At 39.1% G+C, this 20002-nt stretch overlaps 2 protein-coding genes across 2 annotated transcripts in view; one reads left to right on the top strand and one right to left on the bottom strand.

Moving 5' to 3' along the window:
• The window catches only part of LOC128382841 (dnaJ homolog subfamily C member 13-like), a 37520-nt gene extending 32129 nt beyond the window's left edge, over positions 1-5391 (bottom strand). The window contains exons 1-3 of the mRNA XM_053342838.1: positions 5287-5391; positions 2061-2141; positions 101-128 (exon numbers count right to left, since the gene is read on the bottom strand). Coding sequence (XP_053198813.1) covers positions 101-128; positions 2061-2128 — 96 coding nt within the window. The 5' untranslated portion in view covers positions 2129-2141; positions 5287-5391. The remainder of the gene's footprint in view (positions 1-100; positions 129-2060; positions 2142-5286) is intronic.
• A 6294-nt stretch (positions 5392-11685) lies between these two features.
• lztfl1 (leucine zipper transcription factor-like 1) lies at positions 11686-19262 on the top strand. Its single transcript, XM_053342645.1, has 10 exons — positions 11686-11787; positions 12693-12817; positions 14187-14381; positions 16366-16423; positions 17083-17160; positions 17262-17327; positions 17419-17496; positions 17759-17935; positions 18412-18515; positions 18754-19262. Exons 1-10 carry the CDS (start codon positions 11785-11787, stop codon positions 18770-18772), a joined length of 903 nt encoding a protein of 300 aa, XP_053198620.1. The 5' UTR covers positions 11686-11784; the 3' UTR covers positions 18773-19262.
• Positions 19263-20002: the final 740 nt, after the last annotated feature.

Here is a 20002-nt window from a genome sequence, read left to right on the forward strand (position 1 = left end):
TCCTGAATTGCTGTATAGTTCAATTTAATATAAGAAATCAAACTAATATACAACTAGGAGCTGAAACCTGATATCATGCCTTACATATGCAAAGATGTACTTCTTGTGTCTTGTGCCACGCTCCACACCTATAATCACATTACAATAGTACTATTTATACATAGCCAGAGGGGACCGGGGGGGGGGGGGGGGGGGGGGGGTGTATGCTAATCACAGATGAGTCTAATTAAACTTTGCTTTTGGGGACGTGATCTGAGGTCACAAGGTAGAGTTGTGCTCCTTTCATCTGTAGGCGCAGTAACTGTTTAAGTACAAGAAAATCCAGCCGTGATTAATTCAACTACCTAAAACTTTGTGTATTTTGCTTTTTCTACACAGGCTATGTTTTTTTTTAGCTTGAGATTAGTAAAAAAGTCATTTTAGGTGAACTGAAACATTCCAATAATACAATTTCTCATTCTTGTAACTTGTCAAAGCTCTATCTCACTCAAACACAGTCCTTACAGCAGACACTCATATGACATGAGTCTATTGAATTATAGTTTAGCCCTCATTGACCCATTTATACTCTCAGATTTCTGCTGTCACAAGTTAATCTTAGGCCTGGCTTGTGACGGCCGCTGCAGACACTAAGTCCTGCCCCCCCCCCCGAAAAAAAACTGGATTTACACTCCATTGACTAAAAAAGAAACAACATGGCAACACGTATCAAATAAAAAGTTCCTGTTTCATTTTCTCTTCCTCCTAACGTGCTAACTCTGACTCCTCACAGTCTCCTTGTTAGCTAAAAAGCATCATCTGGCTCTTTTGTTTATCCCCCCGGAGTCAGCTGACGAGTGCGGACGCCTGCGACGCCGGGGTCACTCTGACTGAGAGGGTAGTATCAGTCTCCACTGTCCGCCTCTCATACATACATCAACCGCTCGTCTCTGCCGGACACTCCAGGAAGCATTTAGATGGATGGAGCTCGGGTGATGGCTAATGCTCCGCAGCCCTGCTTAAGTTACCTACGTTAATGGGACAGAGACATTTAGAGAGCAGGTATCGGTAATGTGATCCCGCTGGCTCTCTGTTCAAGCTGGGGCTCGTCTATTCTTTAGCTCTGATGGCCCCTAAGAAGCGACACCATGTATCCCATCTGATTTCAAGCCTATAAATTGGCTAAACTGTGTATCTTTAATCAAAATACACCACATGATTCCACAGCTAGAAATCCATATATCTTATAATGTGTAATACATTTAACTGTGGAGCATTTAGAAATATGATCCTAGTACATATACTCATGCTACTGTAATATACTGTACTATTTTACATCTATTTCCAATGCATTGGCTCCTCCTGACTCATACTCTACACACTTCCTTCCTGTTCTGAGAAATGTGCCAATAGAAGAAAAATTCATTCATTCATTCCACATTTCTGAGTCTGCAATAATCAACCTTATAACTGTCAAAAAGGAGATAGTAGACGTGAAAGAAAGTCTGATATGCTGCTGAACATCTGTCTACTACTAAAATGTGCCATTCAAAGCATCATATCTCCTGTGTTTGGGGTTTTAAGTTGCTGCAGATGTAATTCTGTGTTTATAACCAAACAATTTAATCAATGTATGACCTCTCATGTAAAAAAGGTAAACTGCCATCTACTGTACCTGTTATTAAAATATTAAGAGAAAGAAGCACCGTGTGGGGGGAAAGCAGCTTTTCAATGTTTCGTCTCCATGATGCGTTCACTGCCCTGCCCTCATCTGTTCTTTGGGTTACATTTCATAAAAAGACAATGCATCTCACACAGGTCACAATGCTGCTGATCAGCGCTCTGCAAACCTCTTCTTTTTTTTTTTTTTTTTTTTCCTGGGCTCAGATAAGGAAGTGGACACAATGGAAGCACTGAGTCAGGATTTCAGGATTTTTCCCAAAGAGAATAGTTGAAGGCTAAAGTTGCCTCGTAAACCACTACAAAAGGTGATGTGACAGAGAGAGAGACAGCGCCACCAGCTATGAAAACCGAGTTGAATAAGCAAAAAAAAAAAAAAAACAACAAAAAAAGGGACTTACTTTCCCCTCCAGGAGTGTTTGGTGGTGTAGAAACAGGCCAGGTCTTTGTTTTCTTTGACGACATTCATCTTTTCACAGGACCTACGACACAATGAAAGCAGTTCACACGTATTAAAACGTAGCAGCGTTCAAAAAAACAAGTGCAAGATCTTGTTTTGAACATTATATTTGGTTTTTTTTAGCAACCGGATCATATCAAAAAATGGGCGATTCTGTTTGAACTTCAAAAAGATAAAAGTAGACATGAGCGAGGGGGGGGGGGGGGGCTTACATCTCAGTTTAATGTCAGAAACCACAAAAATAACCTGTAGGCAGATATTTACAAGTTATTACTGCATCGGGGTTTATGCAACACACATTCTCCTATATCGCCGCACACACACACACACACACACACACACACTTCACACAGTCATTCAACATTTTGCAGCTCGATGGGAGAGACTCCCACCAGACACTCCCTCGGCTTCAGATCTAATACAGAGCAAACAGTGATTATCCAGTTACAGAGAGAAAGGGAGAGAGGGAGAGAGGGAGAGAGAGAGAGAGAGAGAGAGAGAGAGAGAGAGAGAGAGAGAAGTCCACTGCTCCATGACTGACTGATTTCTCATTGCAGTGAACCATAGCATCAATGCAGGTGGTAGCACATGATCCCCCACTTTATTACAACCCTCGCGGATATCATCACCCGACTTCATGCATTCATTTTTTTTTAACGGGGCGCTTCTTTATGATTAACGCCGGCTGGTGAGAAAAACGCTCGGCAGTGACAATCTTCCACTCCGAGCTGATATCAAAAGAGACAAAAACAACACTGACGGAGCACCGGCTGATCATGTGTCAATAATGCCTGCGACAAAAGCCAGCGTGGCCTATTGATCGCCTTTTAGATAAACAGTGATGAAGCTGTGTTTTGCCTATAATTTGAATGAAAGAAATCATTACAATTTAACTTTTAAACACAGCCATGACTAAAAGGGCTACATGCTGTTTCAAATACATCAGAGGTGACAAACAGCAGAGGAGAAAAAAAAGAAGGGAATAACTGCCTTTATACTCTGTCTTTAGTGCAGTAATTTGCTGGTGACTGCACTGTGACAGGAGAGGGGTGGATGGGTGGGTGGAGGGAGGGGGGGGGGGGGACCTGTGTCAGCACTCTGCCAGTATCAGGATCCTGGAAAAATGTGACTCCAGTTTTCCTTCCTTCCCATTTTTCAGTGTGTGCAAATGAAAGAGGGAGACAGAAAATATAAGGTCAAATCGTGGAATACACACCGTTCACCGAGGAGGAGGAGGAGGAGGGAGGGAGGAGGAAGAGTAGCTGTCTGATGTTCACAGACAGGCAAGACATGAATATAGTATCGAGCATCAAGTGGATGAGAAGTTATGAGAAGATTTGCCAGTTTGAGTAACTCATGTTACATTTTAAAAAGCAGGAAACAACGGTGCAAGGAAGAGTCCAGATCCAAACATCATGCATTCATAGAGCTGTATAATGAATCTAATCCAAAGTGGAGGAGGAGGAGGAGGAGGAGGAGGAGAAGGAGGAGGAGGAGGGGGGGAGTGCTTGCTGAAATGCACAATAGGAGATGTTAGCAGCTTGGCCTTGTTGCTTCTGCAGATGGCCGATTCAATTTTCACTATATTACTCTGATGTGTGCTGTCATGAGTGCAGATTCCAGGATTTCTAGTCATGTGATAATAGCCCCTCCCTGCTACTCCCTGCCTGTATATGCAGATCAATAACACATTATTCATGGGCTATCCTTGACAAGAGATTACCCTAAAAAACAAACCAACAGACAGGAATACAGTAAAGTAATAGACATATAATCTCTGCCCAAAGCAAAACACACAATATTAACATGATAACTTGTTCCCAGACTGGTCTCACAACTTTCCAGGAACTTTAACAAATACGGATTTTGATCTGTGCGCGCCTAATACAGTCGTCACGGTCGGATCCTGTTAAGTGGATAGCTGTGACAGTTGGTGCAATCCCATGGTGGATAATCACGTTCCCTTTCCAACAGGATTGAAGTAAATCTCTAAAATGGGAAATAACCAAAACATCTAAATATAGACTTGTCAAACAGACAGTAGTAAACGATTAGGTAACTAGCCACAGGTGATATATGTGTGTTTTATACAAAGTAGGTACACAACACGTAACTGTGAGCACACACATATTTGTGTAACATACACCTGTTTTGTGCCCCGTCACAGGTGTGTGGAAGGAATTGGATCACCTGCTTCTTATTAAAAAAAAAAATCATAAAGAATAGAAAAAGACTGCTTCAGCATCTGTGCGGGTACAAGGGTCAAACTATCATGTGTCATGACATCAGTATATACCTTTTACACACATCTGCAGTTACAGTAGCGACCACAAATTATCTCATAACACCATAAAAGTGAAGTACGAGCTTTTTTTTTGGATGTGAAATTGGCTCAAATATTTATATATAAAGCTTTAACATAACCATACTACATTAACATAATACTATATGAATATAGAGGTGGTTTCTGCTTATATTCATGCCATTTTCTGCACTCATGACATGTTGCAATGCCCTCCTTATATTTGCTCATTTACATGAAGCAATATTTCCTCCAAAAAGCAAGACAGGAACTTTCAACCCCCCCTCCCTCCTTGAAAACCCCTTGAACTTCATCTTCTGTGGTTTGTATTTCAATTGCATGCTTACAAAAAACCCCCCAGAAGACTAACAGGTTTTAACTAAAAGGCATAAGGCGATTTTTATAAGTCTATTTTAAAAAGGATGTATGTGTGTTTGCTTTCTCTCTCTCTGGATGTGTCAAAGTAAATCCAATGACAAGCAGCATTACCTGGGTTTCAAAGAAGCTATAGCAAAGTCTGCTTCATTGCTTCATTGCAGCGGGCCTACTCGGGTGAGCTGTCTGGCTAAAAACAAGCACGACAGCACCGCTTTTTCTACCGCTGCAGACCCATCTATCTCACTATCACAAACAAATAGCTGCAGACACTTTTCTTAACACAGTTTGTTTGTCAAATGCATTATAAAAGGGGCTGTGGCAAGGCTCATGTTCAGGTTAGCCTCTAGCTAGCTGCTAACTAGCACATCTCTCTGTGAGGGATTTTTTTTTAACCCCAGCACGTCGCATTAGCTCAATCAAGCTCAAGCAAACGTGGAGAAAAAGAAAGAAGGTTTTCCTTTTGCAAGGTGGTAAATTGTGTCTTTACCTGTCAAAATCTCTAGCGGGTGTTATTCGTAGACGTCCCTCAGCCCCCCACCCTCCTCTTGCTTCTCGGTTTGCCCACTCTTGGTTGCTGAAGGAGCTCAGTTGAACGCCGTATTTCCCCCCCCTCTCTCTGCACAACAGCGCTCAGGACGCTGCCATAGTCCTGGGTAGAGCTAAAAGTGTGCCGACTGCGCATGCGTGAGGCCTGGCTGTCATGCGGCTGTCAGCTGATTGGTTTTTTTTCCTGATTGGAACGCGGAACAGGAGCAGACGGCTGACTCCAGATCAGCTTTGTCTGTCAGATTCTAATGTGTTTGAGTTGCTAGGCACCACACTAAAACTGATCTCAGAGCAGTACAGTGTGTATAAAGAGGGGAGGAAGTTTAGATCGGGTGCTGTAATCGTTTACATATTAGCTAAATTGAAAGTCAATGTTGGGTCAATTTTTAATTTTATTTAATTTAATTTTATTTTATTTTATTTTAGTGCTTTTATCTTTCTATTGTGTCATTAACCTTGTTATTGAGCTTCTATTGTGTTATGTATTTATTGTGTTTTATCTTTTTTTTTAAATTTAGTAGCTTTATTGTTATTATATTGAGGGTCAGACAACAATATAACGAAATTCAGATAGCACTCCCTGAGCCATATAAATAAAGTGGATAGGATTGGATTGGGAGTAACTAGTTTAATTTAACGGCGTTATGTAATTCGATTAGCCTACAACATATAATTGTATTCTGTTATAGTTACTGAGAAACAATGTGTCATTAAATTACAGTTATCAGAAATCAGAAGATACATTTTGGATATTGTACTTAAAATGAAACAGAAGATTTTGTAATCTGGGACACTAGTTTTAGGCTTATAAGATACTTTGATCTATACAAAGCAACCTTATCTGCCAAAGCTGTCTGTGCATACCCATATTTGGTCATTTAATTTCATAGACCTACAATTTTTAGGTTTAAAAAACTAGTAGTATGCATATACTAGTTATCTAGGGGTCACCTGCAGTGAGGACTGTAGCCTCAACACATGGGGGGGGGTGCTCTACTAACTGAGCTAAACACCACCCCTTGCTGTTTTTTTTTAAAATATTTTATTAATAAATCATGATGTGGGCTTATCTGGAGCACACATGAGTTTAAATGATGTCACCGTACCAATTAAGCCCATGCCAGACTTTTAATCAAATATCAACATCCATCTTCCTAAATGCTCTTTTTGAACTGAAATCCATGAATGGAAACTGAAATATGAGCTATTTCCTCTCTATTTTCACATTTAGGCTACCTCTCCCTCTGTATGTGTGCTTCTTCACCACTCAAATCTGTTCAAGACTCAGCCAGTTTATTAATTTTAATTTTAGCAGGTTTCCAGGAATCAATAGTATCATATATTAGTGGAATTTAATTAAGTGCATTTATTCAATTAAGGGCACCTCCAGACATGTATTAAGCATTGCTTAGAGTAATAATGTGTGTCTATTAGGGGTTTTCCACACACAAGGATAATTAGCCTCTCAAAGTCCTTAAAATGCATAAATTCCTTCTCCCTCTTTAAAAATTCCAGATTTAGTCACACAAATTTTTCATTTCAGAAGGTTAACTACAGGTCACAAGATGTCTCCTACTTCACTGTAAAGTCCATTCTCAGTGTTTGTGCACCGGATGCTTCAAAGTTTCCACATCACATTTGTACTCATTAAATACAGGACCAAACTATTTGTGATGTCACAAATCATGATTGTGAGGCCAGCCCTTAAAAATCTGATTTCTTTTAATGAGCATAGAGAAACTTTCCATTTTCAGCAGATGAATATGAAAACATCCTTTTAGTATCAAACTCTGAACAGTGATGCTCAAACATTCAACTTTAGAAACAAGAGGAAAAGCATTTCCATTTTATGCTACTTTATACTTTTACCGCTCCGCTACATTTCAGAGGGGAAAATTGTACTTTATACTCCACTACTTTTATTTGACAGCTGTAATAATATTACAGATTCAAATCTTACATTAAATAAAAATGTATCATTGACTCGTAAAATACTAAACTATTGGTTTGTAACAACCATGTGTAGTTGTGGCTTCTTATCATGTTACAGATATTTGAGTTGTTAGCAGTTCCACCAAATAAATAATGATAAAAATATAAAACTATCCAATATTTTAGGAAGGAGGGAAGGAAGGAAGGAAGGAAGGGAGGATGGAAGGAAAGAAGGACAGAAGGAAGGAAGGAAAGGAAGGAGGGAAGGAGAGAAGGAAGGAAGGAAGGAAGGAAGGAAGGAAGGAGGGAAAGAAGGAACAGTCAAAACAGACGGGGTCAATTTGACCTGGGAGGACGACAGGAAGGTTAAAAATGCAAAGTTGAGAGTAAAATCTAAAAAAAATTAAGCCAGATTTGTGTGCCAGAAATGTTCTTCTTTCCTATATCAGGCTGATATCAGTCACGGTCACAGCCACCAATTTTCTACATGTAGCTGATAAAACATATGAACTTTTACTTAAGTATGATCCTAAATACAGGAGTTTGACTTGTAATGTAATAATTTTACATGGTGGTATTACTACTTCCATCACTGGTCCACTAAAGAAACACCTGACACACCTGAGGTCAAATAATTACTCTGCCCACTTGTTACACTGTCACACCAATTCAGCAATACCTCTGCTCAGCTAACATCATCCAATCTATAATACTACATTAAACCATCATACAGTCTGAGATCAGGACACATATCAACTGGCCACACCTAAATACATACATGCATATTCATATATAAGCACACACACACATATTGGTGCAATAAAATATGCAAAAAGGATGATTTAAAAGTCATCAAAGTCATAGTCACAGTCTAAATTCATTGCCTGAATGTCACTATTTAAGGTGTAATGTGTCAAAAATGGATAATTATTAGTGCTTTAAAGTTTTGTCAAAAAGAAACTAAGATTCTTATTTATAGCCGAAGATTCTTATTTATAAAAAACACAGCGTTAAACAAATACATACAAATAACCAATTCATTATTTTCATATGAATCAACAGCGTTTTATTATTTTTTCTGCTTTTCATTTACTCTATGACATTTTTGTGCTCATATTTGATTTTTTTTCTTTGCATGCTATCACTCCACTGACTCTCATTCCTCTGTAATCTAATTTCTTTGACAGTTTGCTCAAGCAGTTCATGGACCAGCCACAGATATGAAGTAAAAAAAAAAAAAAAGAATCCTGCCACATTACAAGCCTGCATGTAAGAGAGGTAAAATATGCACAAAGAGTCGCCACCTTGGTCTAACTGCTGCCTGTAGAATAGCGGCACCAACATACAGGAGCCTCACCAAAACCCAAAAACTATCATCTGTGACTTGTAACCCTTCATCAAATGCTTTTAACCCCTTTGTTTCTATTATCTCCCTTATATTTGAAGTGACTCACCGCGATTGAAGGTAAAGGGGAAACATCTTGGCCTCTGTGACTGACTGATGTTAAACGGTGAATTTGAGCGGGGCAGCACTGTGGTCACGTTATGAGGCATCTGATTAGGTGACTAACCATGCGCTGCCCGTTAGTATAATTTAATTACAGCTAAAGAGACATGAGGGGAAAAAAAGCTTCCTTCTTTTTCTTTTTTTTTCTTTCTTTAGGATCCTCCTTAACAAAATGTTTAGTGGTATCCTTTGGGCCTCAGTGACAGGGATGGTGCAACTTTTCTTAGGTTCAAGTGAGTTTAGTTCAAAGATTTGTGTTATTTTATTGTAAATGTGAAAGTAAATGTACTCTGACTAGTTTACCAATCTGTTGTGGGAGGTATTATCTGAATACATGATTAATAGGAGGGTTTGTAGTTATAGGAGAAACACAGTAACACAATAAAACATACTGGGAATAGATTTACGTGACCAATTAGTGTCAAATATGCCACCGTGTTTTGAACTCCTGCTTTTCTGTGAAGTGATATTAAAGCTCAGTCTGTTACTCTGCTTGGAGTAATGATGCCATGATAAATGTACAGAAAGGATAATTTGGTGTAAGTAAATTTACATTAGTCTTACATACTAAATCTCAGCTTTAAAAGAGTCTAAACTCAACTTGTAATTGGCACTAACACCAATTTGGCACCAATTAAAAGACGTTATACATAAAGTGCCATAAATAAAGGTGTGTAATTTCAATTAGGGCTTCTTTTTTTCTCTAAATAAGTGTTGGATTTAAAATACTATCTAGGCCCTTCTATAGCTCTCTCTCTCTCTCTCTCTCTCTCTCTCTCTCTCTCTCTCTTTCTCTCTTTCTCTCTCTCTCTCTCTCTCTCTCTCTCTCTCTCTCTCTCTCTCTCTCTCTCTCTCTCTCTCTCTCTCTTTTTGTGTTGTTGCTGTGAATGGAAAAGTAGCAGGGCTCAAATAGGTGAACGAACTGGTGCCACAGGAAGAAGGCACAGCTGGCAGTGAGGAGCCTCAGGGCTGACTGCTGATGAGAAACAGAGGAATCCCTCCTTAGTTTATCTTCTTGAGGTTTTTTTCCATTTTCCCCCAAGTTAAAAGGTTTTTTTGGGGGGTATTTTTCCATATTTGAATCAGGGGTGTGAGAACAGGGGATGATGTCTTGCTGTATAGACTGTAAAGCCCTCTGAGGCAAATTTGTGGTTTGATATATATGACTAGACTAATAAAATTGACTTGAGGTGACTTTTTTTTTTTTAAACCAGGAACTGCTCTCACAATAGCTCAACACTGACATCTAATGCTTGATACTGCAAATTGACAAGCAAGTTTAAATGCCAGGTTGGTTAAATATAAATCATCTTAATGCTCTCACACCTATCTCAAAAATGTGACTAATTAGAAACTCCTCAGAAATGAATTGTCAATTGGGAAGTCATTGGTTTAATAATTCTGAAAATGACAAACCACAGTAACTCTCATAGAAAATATGCTGCCAAATCCTTTACAAGCTATAAACTTCTTCCCCTACAATAAAGCATAAAATGATCTCTAATGCTCTAGGATGTTCCTTTAGGAGCCTATTCATCACTGTATAATGCACAAGTCACTAAAATGTCCTCCACTCAAGACAAGGAGACACATCCATTGGCTGCAGCTCATCTTTATCTGTATCCTTTTCAACTTTTCTCATTACCTTAAACAGTTTTTGGTACCATATTCCTCAATATATCAAGTGAAGCACTCTACATAATACTCCTTCCTAAAGTCAGAGAAGCAAGAGAAGAGAACATTTATTCTTAAAGCTCCTTCAGACTGAATACCATCAAATATTTAAGATCCATCATTTCGCATGTTTAAAACTGTTTTTTCTTATTATTTTGACATGAATTGTACATGTTTCAGATGATGCTATAACTACAAATGACTTTCAGACTTTTTCATGTCAAAGGCCAGTAAACTGACACAGATTAGACAACCACCATCTGATAAGATTTATTGCATGAAACCCATGACCAAAAATAGTCAGACAGTTTGTCATTGTGTTACTTACTGATGTATTTATAGAGAAAATCAATCATTCACTTGTCAAGGCCCCGGGGGTCCCTAAACCCCACTGCTATATGCAATATACAATACAGTGTAAGCCTATATCCTGAATATCTTTATCTCTGTGGCCATCTAGTGGTTGTATTTGCTCATGTACTTCTCTGTTTTGTGTGTTGATTGTCTTGTAGTGTGACTGTTGAAACTGTTGATTGTTATTTTGTTTCTGTCTTTCTTATTAGTTTAATATCTTTGCTTAATTTCTTTTGTGTATGTTTTATTCTGTTTGTATCATATATTAGGATCCGAGATGGTTCGAAAAAGGGGTTTATCCTAATTACAGAAACCTGAATATGTATATAATTGGTAGGTCGTTGAATTCATATTTAGGGATGACAAAGCAGGGGCAACATAGTAGGATAAAATACAATATTTTGTTCATAAAATATGCAGCTAAAGCCTAACACGCATGATATGTTGAGAGTAAATCAGTCGAATCAGTGTTAAAACGACAAATAATGGCTTTCGAGTCAATCTTTCTGACCAAGTTAGAGAAATAATAAATATGTATGTTGCATAAAAGGTTAAAATCTTAGATTAAGCAATATATGTGTGTATAATGTTAATAAATGTGGCAATTGTGTTTAATAAATATAACATATCGCTCCATTCAGCAATTCAACACATATAACTTGTAGTTCCTTGTTGTACGTGGCGCCCTTGAACGCACCTCTGGTAACCAAGGTAATGACGCTCCTCTCTCCGTTACCAAAGCATTGTCAAGGCAAACACTAGCTGGGGTAGCTAGCCTAGTAGCCAATCAGCCAGATAATCTTATAGCTATGATATAAGCCTCGTTTAGTCTCTTGATCGGGTTTAACCTCAAGCACAAGACAGTTTACTAGCACCCTCGAGTCTAACATAGCACGTTTAGCTTGTAGTTTGCTCGCTGCGTGGCCTAAAACACCCTTTTTTTTCCTCCTTTTTTTTTGCTCCACAGCCAACATGGTAAGTAGCTGCTATCATTTTACTGTTTATGGGGTAGCTAGGACACCTGTTTGCTTTACAAAAAGTCAGCATGCTATTATATGTAGCGTTAGTGTTGCTTTGTTAACACGGTGGCCTGGATTCAAAGACGAGTATAACCCTACGTACTTATTAATTACCCCCCTCCCACATAGATAGGAGCTCATGTGAATAGGCCCTGGCACATATTAGCAAAGGGGAAATCCCTCTCTCATCTTAGCTGATCAGCTAGCTGTAAGGGTTAGGGGTGTCAAATCTGCGGCCCGCGGGCCAGGACCGGCCCGCCGAGAGGGTGCAATCCGTCCCACTTTCCTTCCTGTGTTCTTTTTCTTCCTTATATCTGTACTTCCTTCCTACCTTCTTGTTTTCCTTTCTTCGTTCCTTCCTTCCTTTCTTCCTTCCACCTGTCCTTCCTCCCATCTGTCCTTGCTTCCTTCCTCCCTACCTTCCTTTTTTCCTTCCTTCCACCTGTCCTTCCTCCCTTTCCTCCTTATGTTCTTCCTTCTTTCCTTCCTTCCTTCCTTCCTTCCTTCCTTCCTCCCTCCCTTTCTTCCTTATATTCATCCTTCCTTCCTTCCTCTCTTTCTTCCTTCTGTCTGTTTGTCCGTCCTTCCTTCTGGCTTTCCTTCCTTCCCCTTCCTTCCCTCCATCTTTTTAATGATCCAGCCCACATGAGATCGAATTGGTCTGTATGTGGCCCTTGAATGAGAATGAGTTTGACACCCCTGCAGGGTCTTTCTCTCTCTCTCTCTCTCTCTCTCTCTCTCTCTCTCTCTCTCTCTCTCTCTCTCTCTCTCTCTCTGAGTGTCTCTCTGCCATATATTTTATTTGTAATTGTAAACTTTGTTGATACGTTCATTTGTCTCCTCTTTTTTCCCCCCATGCAGGCTGAGTTTGGGTTCAATGAACATCATCAGAACGAAGTCATCAACTACATGCGGTTTGCACGTTCAAAGAGGGTGCTGAGACTCAAGACTATTGACTCATGCTTTGAAGAACTGAAAGACAGCAGGTGACTGGTGGCTACATTCAAAGTTGGATGGTTTCACAATTTGACATTTTGCCCAATTTCAAAGTCATATGAACCCTGAAAGAGAGGTTTTCCTCACTGTAATCATTCCTCCTGTATTCATTCTGGCTGTTAAATGTGCTTTCAGTGTAAGTGATGGAGTCCACAAGCATTTTGTGCTAAAAATGTATTTCAAAGGTCATATCAAGCTGACATGAGGCTTCAGCAGTCTGAATTAGTCATATCAAGTGGATATCTGCCACTTTTACAGTCTTTTTTAGCTTAAAATTCCTTCTTTTTAGTTTCCCTGTTGAGCTGTAGTAGAAGTTTAGTAACAAAAAGAGGGACTTTGGCACTAAAAAGACTATAATGTTGAAAGATATCTACTCGATTTTATTAATTCCGATGACTGAAGCTTCATATTAGCTTCAGATCAACTTTTAAATACACTTTTTTTGCACACAAGGAGGTTTGTGGCCTCCATCAAGTTGTAAGCACATTATGAAGGGATCTTCAAAGTTCAAGGTATCTTTATTATCGCTGGGGAGCAATTTGATTCACAGCCAGCAGTAATACATAGACAACAGTCACAGTCCAAAAAAACATCAACAAACCAAATAAGAACTACACTTTAGGGTGTCACTTACAAGGTTGATAGCAGCAGGAATAAATGACCTCCTTCAGCTCTGCATCGTGGCAGATTGTATCTGTGCTCTGATGGTGGCAACATGAACTCACACCACAAGGGATGGCTCACATCAGCTAAGATAGATTGGGCTTTTTTTCAAGGACCTGACTTTATACAGATCATGGAGGTCATTCAATGATGTAGTCGTATAAGAAAAGGGAAGAACAGACTCAATAAAACAGGAATCAAATATTTTCATAAAAGTGGTGTCGACATTAAAAAAAACTGTCGAGCTTGCGATAAAAGTGCATATGCTAATGTGCTTTTTTTGATGACACACGTCATCAACATGGGGCTCAAAGCAGTTTGTGGTTGATGACAGTATGAAGATATTTGCACTGCTGCACCAGTTCAACAGCCTGATTGTCTTTTGCCACAGGGAAGATGACAGTAGGATTCTTTTTTTTTTTTTTAAATCAATGATCAATCTCCTCACTACAGGACCATGTCGCCACTGCTTCTAATGGTCAGTATGAATGGGAGGAATGATAACGGCAAGAAAAAACTAATTTAGCGTTAATTTGGGCACCTGACAATTGTTTTAAGGCAGACTTGAAATAATTGTGAACCTGTCCTTCAAGTTTATTTCACTCTTACTTCAGATTCACGGCCTATAAAAGGAAGACGTAAACTGCTTTATGGTTCAGAAGGATCTGTAGCGTGTGTGTATGTTTCTGTGCAAAGGCTGGTGGAGGAAACCTTCACAGTTGACGAGGTGCGGGAGATGCTGGATGGGCTGCAGGCGGTGGTGCGTGGTGAGGTGGAGACGGAGCTCATCAACACAGCCCACACAAATGTGCTCCTGCTCAGGCAGCTGTTCTCCCAGGCTGAAAAGTTTTACCTCAGACTGCAGACTGACATCTCAGAGCTTGAGAACAGGTGAGCATTGAATAAGGCAGCAGATTGAGGTTTCCTGTGAACTTTTAGACTAATAGATTAAAAGATGCCAGTTAGCATTTGATGGAAGGTGTGGTCGTTTTTTGCCCTTTTGCCCTATACAGAGATTTTTCATTTAACTTCTTATTACAGGTTATTATCTTGTGCACACAAATTAAAATAATCTTATACCGTAGATCATAGCATGTGCATATTACCATGCAAAATGTATGTGTGCAAAACATGTTGATGGTGTTGTAGAGAGTCTGAGATTGAAAAACACATTGATAGAAAATACTGAGGAAACTTCAGGTCAGAGTACCACAACAAAGTGAGAAATGAGCTGAACGTCTTAACTCACTCGTATTCTCACAGTCACACCATCTGAATCAGAGGCGACTTCCTCCTGAGCATTTTTTAAAAAAAATTCACACCGTCTCTCGCATGCTGCGTGCCAGGCAAAAAGGTCACTGTAAAGTCACATGTTCTTTTTATACACTGTAGCCCCTTTTTACCAGAACAGTTTTTCCTTTTCTGAGTGCTGTTCAGTTTCAGTCTGTAAACCTCAACTTCTGCTCCAGGTTAGGTCACCCAGATGACAAATAATCTCTTCTCTTTCTTAAAAAATCCCTAATCATATTTAAAAATGCAAAGATTTTGAGGTATCTACTGCTGAGATTTCTGCTGCTAGGGCAATGGGCATAGTTGAGGGCAATTTAATATGTATTTTTTTGGATTTTTAAGCACCACAAACAATATTCCTGTTACAGAGATGTCAAAAGTTCTTCCTGGCAGCACCTGCACAGGGAGTAAAATGTCTTGCTATTTGGTTTAACAGATTTTTTAATCCTAATTACACCTTAAAATTAAATTTGCAATTCTCCTTGTGTTGTTTCACATTTACAGTCGTTTGAAAAAAAAAAAAACTTAAACGCATCGCTCTTTAATTTAATGTAAAATTAACGTTCAAATGTTTTTCGATTACATACCTGGAAGTCGCTCCAAGTCATGTGATCGTGTGAGGTGTGAGGTGTTGTGGGTTTTGTCGCCACGTGTGATAAATGTCTAAAAAGAAAAAAGGAAACGTGATAACAGAAAGAAAAGATTAATCACATTTGAATTTCTCTTCACGCTCCTAGCATTTCTGCAGGATGTACAGTATCTTGTCACTTATACAGTCGGGCCTAAGGGGAATAGAGGTTGTATATTTGCGGGAAACTCAGTCAGTAATTAGAGGATACGGGCAGTGATTTTTCAAAACTGTTGAACCTGATAGACAAATTTGAATGCCAAACAATAGCACACATCAACGAGCTTCTCCTTTTTCTCATGAGAAGGAGGAAACAAGGGTATACCATGATCAGTATCTTTACATTATCTGACACCGGAGCAAAATCTCATAAAATGTACAGATTTATGAACCAATACTGTCAGCTCAGTTTTGAATGTAGTCCTCTATAATATTTAGGTAACCCTCCATGTACCTTTTGACCTCCGTGAACTTTTACCTTCTTTGAGCACCATGCGTGTTGTGTAAAACATGCTTTGGTTTGTAGGTGGTGGGTGGATGAAAAAGAGGAGCTACACTACGTGACTGATACTGTGTCTTAAAACAAGGAATACGCCCCACAGTCACAGCCTACGTGTGCTCAGCTGCTTGTTTAAAAACCACACGTTCACCACAGGCACACGTCTTATTCAGTGGAATATAAAACTGTAAGAACAAGTTTTATTTTTCCTAGCAAACATAACCGCCATATTGTGGATTATGGTCAAAAACAACAACAATGCGGTCAGTAAGCTGACATGCTGCTCTCAGAATTCTCAGTTTCGGAATATACAGTATTGGTGACAAAATATTGAATGCGTTATTTTAATATTTCATTGACAAAGTAATTTTTTGTTTTGTTTTATCAGGACATTTTCAGATATTTTATAATATTTTCCTGTCTCTGTGATGTTTTTTTGCTGTTCTCTACCCGTATAGGGAGCTGTTAGAGCAAGTGGCTGAATTTGAGAAGACTGACTTTAAAACCGCAGACAAGGTGAGTGAGTATAATATGCAGCCGTTCCACCTTAAAACATGACCGTAGATGTAGACTTCATTAATCATTTGCCCAAAGAGTATTTACACCCTCATGCAAGTCAGTAACCCAGAGAGAACAGTTCAGTATTTCACTGCATTTACAAGAAGGCCATCTGTCCACACACACACATAGCTAGCTGTGTGTGTGGCTGAGAAGTCACACATCAGTGAGGTCGAGTGTGGTTTCAACACACACACACACACACACACTCCGATATAGAAAAAAACAAATCAACTTTGCAATGCAATACCATTGCACTTTCATGGGTTTGGCTGAGTTTTTTTTAAGTTTCTCACCTTCACACTTATAAGAAAAACAAGATTAGATTGATACACAATGAGTATCTGAGCATGTGTTTGTATTTTTCTGTTGCAATGCAACAACAAGGGATCATTACCAAGATGTTTAAAGCATCCACCCTAACCATAACCATAACCCTAACCTTAACCTTCACACCTCACACTAAGACAAGCAGCATGAGATGATACCAAACATGTATCTGATCACGTATTTGTATTCTTTCCGTTGCAAAGGGATCGTTACAAAGATGTTTAAAGCTGAACATTAAGAACTGTTCTCTCGTTGTTTCAGTTGTTAAGCATTTACTTTATTCACAGAAAAACCAAGAAACAAGCAAACCAGGAAACAAGTTAGCACCACTGAATGAAGGTGGGGTGTCTGAACTTCTTAACAAGGTAAAGAGATCTATTACTTGGATTACATGTTGAGATTAAGTGCATAAAATGGACCGTTATCACCCTAAGACACACATCCACATTCATCTTCAATATTTCAGGAGATAACAAGACTACAGGGGGAAAATGATAAACTGAAAGCCAGGCTGCGGACTTTAGAATCCCAGGTATGAAAATGAAGCAAACAGCAACTTTTCTCACAAACATTTTTAGTACTTTATATTCTTAACTCTGTGTTCTTATTATTTTTTTTACCAGGCCATGGGTGCATTAGATGAGAAAAGCAAGGCGGAGAGAGCCCTGAAAGATCTTCAGAAGGTGCAAGGTGAACAGCAGGTACTGTTTCCCATTTCTTCTTTCAGGCAGTATCATCATCACATGTGTCATCTTTGTTTTTGCTTTCCATTCTGCTACTTTTATTTTCATCTGAGCAATCACTGTCATCTGTTTTTAACTGCTGACTTGGATCCTACATGGTATGTATCAAGCTGACTAAGATGTTTCATATCTCATTGTGAATAGGAAGAGAGTGTGTAGATTCTGTGACATAAAATTGCTCCACCTAACCTGACTATGTTGTTTCTTTTTCTTTTTTTAGCTTGCTGCTCACACCAAGGAGATCAACAGTCTAGAGGGAACGGTTGCATCTCTGAAGGAGGACTATGAAAGGTCTCTTAGCATCAGTGCTGCCTCCCAGAAGGACCTGCAGGACAATTTGATCTCCTCCAAACACGAGCTTCTGCGAGTGCAGGAGCAGCTGTCCATGGCAGAGAAGGTACTGTTGTGGAAAATGTCTGAAAACACTTCAGCCTTACATGGACATAGGCCAAGATAGAAGAAGAGCAATGGGCCTTCTAAAGATAATAACACACAGTGATGAGGCAAGCAGTGATCTTACATCCACAGTCTTAGATTAAAATGATCAAACCAATCATTGATTCTTCTTCACTTTTACAGTACATCACTGTGGTCTTTTGTTTAGTTACTGTAAAGGTATTGAGACTATTGATAAGGGTGCATCGTGGCCTCTGTGGAGTTTTTCCTCATGTGTTCAAGGTTTGAAGGTCTTAAAGGTACTTTATAAAGGTACTGTATTTGTCACAAATACAGTTGTACAGTGAAATTCAGTCTCTGCATTTAACCCATGCTAAGTACAAGGAGCAGTGGGCGGCCATTGTACAGCGCCTAGGGACCAACTCCAGATCTATGTCAGACAGGAGAATGAACCTATCATGCATGTGTTTTATCCAGGAGTTGGAGAAGAAGTTCCAGCAAACTGCAGCCTACCGCAACATGAAGGAGATCCTAACCAAGAAGAATGAGCAAATCAAAGACATTAGAAAACGATTGCAGAGGTGAGCACTCATCAATAAAGAATATACAATCCAAAGGTTGTCAGAGATATCAGCATTAGAGGACTTCAAAAATCTAAAACACAAAAATATCTTATGGAAAATTTTTGTAAGTAGTGTGCAACAAGAAAAACACAGGTTGGACTTTAAGTATTCTTCTTCTGTGGTTTTCTTCTTGCAAAATTGGCTCTCCTCTTATGATGTTTGGCTAATTTCAGATTTGTTTCTCTTTCTCTTTCAGATACGAGCCCACCGAATGAGTTCTAACCAAGACAGCTGCTTACAACAGATGTCCGAGTGGTAAGACAGGACCAAAATTTACGACTGTGGTGTGGGCAAGAAAACCGTCCGTTCCACCGCTGTAGGACAACAGAGACAGAAAAAAAACAAAAACTCAACAACACTTTCACAAGGGATTGTTTATACAAGCTTTATCTGGCATCTTCAGTAGTTATTGGCTTTAGTACGAAGCAGAAGCGGTGAGGTTTGTCGGTACACACATACACTACACTTAACACACAAATGAAATAGTGACAAATAATAGCCTTCTTCAGCTGTGCTTTTTTTCTACGTCTCAATTTTGGAGCTCATTTACAGTAGCTAGCAGACTTCCCTCAGTGCTCTATGCAATTACTACCATGTCCCTGTTTAAAGAGGCCTTGTCCATTTGCTGAACTGGACAGATACTGTCTGCCTGAACCTTTGCAGTCTTATTTATCAGTTATTTATAGGTAATGTTTAGCTTCTTAGCTTCAGGTTAATGATAATTGCTATTTCACTGATCAGTCTTACTTTTAGCAGTCCTTCAATGTTTGTTTTTAGTGAACAGCTTCCAATTAATATTTCCTGACCCTTCGAAGGTCAATTTTGCTTTAATTTGTTAACATATCCACACACAAAAAAAAAAAATATTTCCAATGATCTGACGTTCTGTGAAAGTCCCATCATCGAAAATATATATATCCGGTTTCTTACTTTTATTTTTTCTGCTCTTGCATATTGAATGACATGGATAGCGATCTAGAACGATTCCCCCTACTTCCCTGTACAAAAGGGCATAGAATATTTTTGTCTGGAAACTTTAACTGTGTACTTTTCGTATTGCTGTGGGTGATGACGGAGTGTAAGAGAAAAAAAAATAAAATATATACATGATGTTCATGAAGTAATGCTCTTGTAGAGTATGATACATCTACCCTATATTACCACTAGATGTGCATTTGGTTGTAATCGTGCAAAGTATGGGGTAATAAAAAGCTGTTACCAAGTATGTGGTAATGTGGTGTTTTTATAATGAGTTCGGTCAGGTGCAGTCGGCCGTAATTGTGTGCAGCAATCATGAGAATGAAAGCGGAGTGAATTATACAGAATATTCAGCTGAATAAATATCACTGTGTCTGGTCCTGACTGACTCAATAAAGGGCAATTACAGATTAGGGAATTCACACATAAATAAAAAATGTCCTTTTTTATAATCATTGAAAAGCTGT

Source organism: Scomber japonicus, chromosome 21 (genome assembly GCF_027409825.1).
Source record: "Scomber japonicus isolate fScoJap1 chromosome 21, fScoJap1.pri, whole genome shotgun sequence".
In the NCBI taxonomy this organism is placed as follows: domain Eukaryota; kingdom Metazoa; phylum Chordata; class Actinopteri; order Scombriformes; family Scombridae; genus Scomber; species Scomber japonicus.

Excerpts from the sequence above, each read along its gene's own strand:
- lztfl1 (XM_053342645.1), top strand. Across the intron at positions 12,818-14,186 it reads GAAGAACTGAAAGACAGCAG|GCTGGTGGAGGAAACCTTCA; the intron begins GTGACTGGTGGC and ends TTCTGTGCAAAG. Across the intron at positions 16,424-17,082 it reads ACTTTAAAACCGCAGACAAG|AAAAACCAAGAAACAAGCAA; the intron begins GTGAGTGAGTAT and ends CTTTATTCACAG.